Here is a 2,855-nt window from a genome sequence, read left to right as displayed (position 1 = left end):
CTGATTCAAGCCCAGTTAGAGGAAAGGTAGAGGAACCTGATTCAAGCCCAGTTAGAGGAAAGGTAGAGGAACCTGATTCAAGCCCAGTTAGAGGAAAGGTAGAGGAACCTGATTCAAGCCCAGTCAGAGGAGAGGTAGAGGAACCTGATTCAAGCCCAGTCAGAGGAGAGGTAGAGGACCCTGATTCAAGCCCAGTTAGAGGAAAGGTAGAGGAACCTGATTCAAGCCCAGTCAGAGGAGAGGTAGAGGAACCTGATTCAAGCCCAGTCAGAGGAGAGGTAGAGGACCCTGATTCAAGCTCAGTTAGAGGAGAGGTAGAGGAACCTGATTCAAGCCCAGTCAGAGGAGAGGTAGAGGAACCTGATTCAAGCCCAGTCAGAGGAGAGGTAGAGGACTTTGGTTCAAGCCCAGTCAGAGGAGAGGTAGAGGACACTGATTCAAGTCCAGTCAGAGGAGAGGTAGAGGAACCTGATTCAAGCCCAGTCAGAGGAGAGGTAGAGGAACCTGATTCAAGCCCAGTCAGAGGAGAGGTAGAGGACCCTGATTCAAGCTCAGTCAGAGACAAGTTCAGTGAGGCAGCGCTATATGCTAATCTAGCACAATGGTGCTGGTTATACATGCACTAATTAGTTATTTGCAGCAAAATAACAGTTTGTCATTTTGTACCTGTACTGTAAGTAGCTCTTTCTGACTACAGGGTCGTGCTCCTGCCCCCAGAGCTGCCCATGCAGGTGCAACACTTGGTCATAAAGGGTATGTCTACGGGGGCAGAGTACTGGTGAGTACACCTGTTGAGTTGAACTCCTCCTCAAGCTTTGTATTGCATTGATGCAGAGACACAGAAAACCCCCCAAAACATTGCTAAGATGAATGGGATCACAGTGCTTACTGTACAGTCTAGTTTAATACTTGACTCAAGTGTGTTGACCTGTTTTGGAATGTTCAGTGGTTTGCCCTTCCTTCTACCCTTCCCTTTAGGGAACCACACCAAGTGACATTCATTGTCTAGATCTAGAATCATGGACATGGTCTGAAATGTAGGTATTTATATTTCACTCTTTCAAATGCTCATCTTTAAAACAGTCTAGTGTTTATCATAATAACAGCTTTGGTGTGTGTTTGTTTTTTAAAGACTTTTTTAACTGTTCCCTCCAAATGTCTTGTCCAGAGTGTCAACATCCACTGTGCCAGGGGGAAGGTCGTGGCACAGCCTCACTGCAGTATCTGATAACACTTTGTTTCTATTTGGTGGACTGAATGTGGACTGCAAACCAATGAGTAAGTCATTTACCCATTTAGTCCCAGTTGGATGAAAACCTTACTCGGCTGTTACTCAACAATTTGACCCTCCTAGAAAACCTTTCTGTTCCATGGAGTTCTTCCTTTCTTGTATGTGTTATGTTTCTGTAGGCGATGGATGGGTTTTAGACGTTGACACAAAGACATGGAGGGAGTTGGACCATCCAAACAACAACAAACCAAGGTAGTATCCTAGCTGACAGTTTAGCATCATGTTAAATCTAGTTCCTAATCTGATTAAACTGGTATGACTGGTATGACTCCCTGATAAAATAAAGGTTCAATCAGAATGCATTCCATTTCCATCTCAATCTGAAGTCTGTATGTGCAGATCAAGGAGTGAAGAGAAATTTAGCCTAAAATGTACAATGATTAAACAGAGTGCACATTCTCTGTACTTTGATGAAATCCCCCATTTCATTGACTTTCCCCCCTGCAGGTTGTGGCACACAGCAAGCCAAGCCAAGGACTCTGACGTGGTTGTGTTTGGGGGTAGTTGTGACTACGTCCTCCTAGGAGGAACGTATGAGAATTTGACGGTATGACGATAGCCTTCAGCCAGATCATCACAGTAGCCCTGCTTAATGTACAATCAGTGACACCTACAACTAAGTGTTTGTTTTCACATGTTTTCAGGGCCACAGCAATGATGCACTTGTTTTCCAGACCCAGCCTTATCCTCTCTTTCGGTAAACTTTCTCATAATAATCACAGATTTTATTTACGTTACATGTAATGTCCATTTTCATCGTCCCTTAATTAAAGTAGAAATCAGTTGTCGAAACAATAACACAGTGTTTTCCCCTGGCCCTGTTTTGGTATGGGGCTGGAGAGGGAGAAACCACTCAAACGTATCGACATGAATGGAAGAACTGACCATCCATCATATCAACATTATAGTTTGAACCATATTCTGAGGCTATATGGTTTGTTTAAATTCACTTTGTTTACAAGACATTGGAGTAAAACACGATTATAATCCGGGTTCTGATGGGGTACGACAGTTGAACTAAGCTCATGATGCATTTATAAGTTATAGTCTCCAAGAAGCAATGGGTAAATATCATTCATTAATATGTCCAAAACTGCATGTAGCAGCTGCTGATTTCCACTTTAAACATGTTGTTTTGTCTTACAGGATATGTGTGGACTGCATAGCAAAGAATCTGAACAACTGTAAGATGCTTCAAATCCAGCTTCCGTATCTGCCCCGGAAACTACTGGAAGCTGTACAGAGGAGAACGTCCAGGAATATATAATACATATATTGTGCATTCAGAAAGTATTCAGACACCTTGACTTTTCCCCGATTTTGTTACGTTACAGCCCTATTCTAAAATGGATTAAATCATTTTTTCCCCTCATCAATCTACACACAAAACCCCATAATGACAAAGCAAAAATAGTTTTTTTGAAATTTTAGCAAATTTATAAAAACATTTTTTTATTGAAATATCACATTTACGTAAGTATTCAGACCCTTTAGTCAGTACTATGTTGAAGTACTTTTGGAAGCGATTACAGTCTCGAGTCGTCTTGGGTAATTCTAAGGAGGG

The 2,855-nt window shown here is 42.1% G+C and overlaps 1 protein-coding gene across 1 annotated transcript; it reads left to right on the top strand.

Moving 5' to 3' along the window:
- Positions 1 to 697: 697 nt before the first annotated feature.
- LOC129850775 (kelch domain-containing protein 1-like) lies at positions 698 to 2,564 on the top strand (the record flags this gene model as incomplete). The annotated part of the gene is made up of 7 exons (XM_055917017.1): positions 698 to 778; positions 979 to 1,037; positions 1,169 to 1,278; positions 1,411 to 1,483; positions 1,739 to 1,838; positions 1,936 to 1,988; positions 2,438 to 2,564. Coding segments are annotated over 7 exons (597 nt in total), but the record flags the coding sequence as incomplete, so codon positions are not given.
- Between the last annotated feature and the right edge of the window lie 291 nt (positions 2,565 to 2,855).

The sequence above is a fragment of the Salvelinus fontinalis genome, unplaced genomic scaffold (assembly GCF_029448725.1).
Source record: "Salvelinus fontinalis isolate EN_2023a unplaced genomic scaffold, ASM2944872v1 scaffold_2315, whole genome shotgun sequence".
Classification (NCBI taxonomy): Eukaryota; Metazoa; Chordata; class Actinopteri; order Salmoniformes; family Salmonidae; genus Salvelinus; species Salvelinus fontinalis.
The sequence above is the reverse complement of the archived record's forward strand: the minus strand, read 5'-3'. Positions and strand labels throughout refer to the sequence as shown.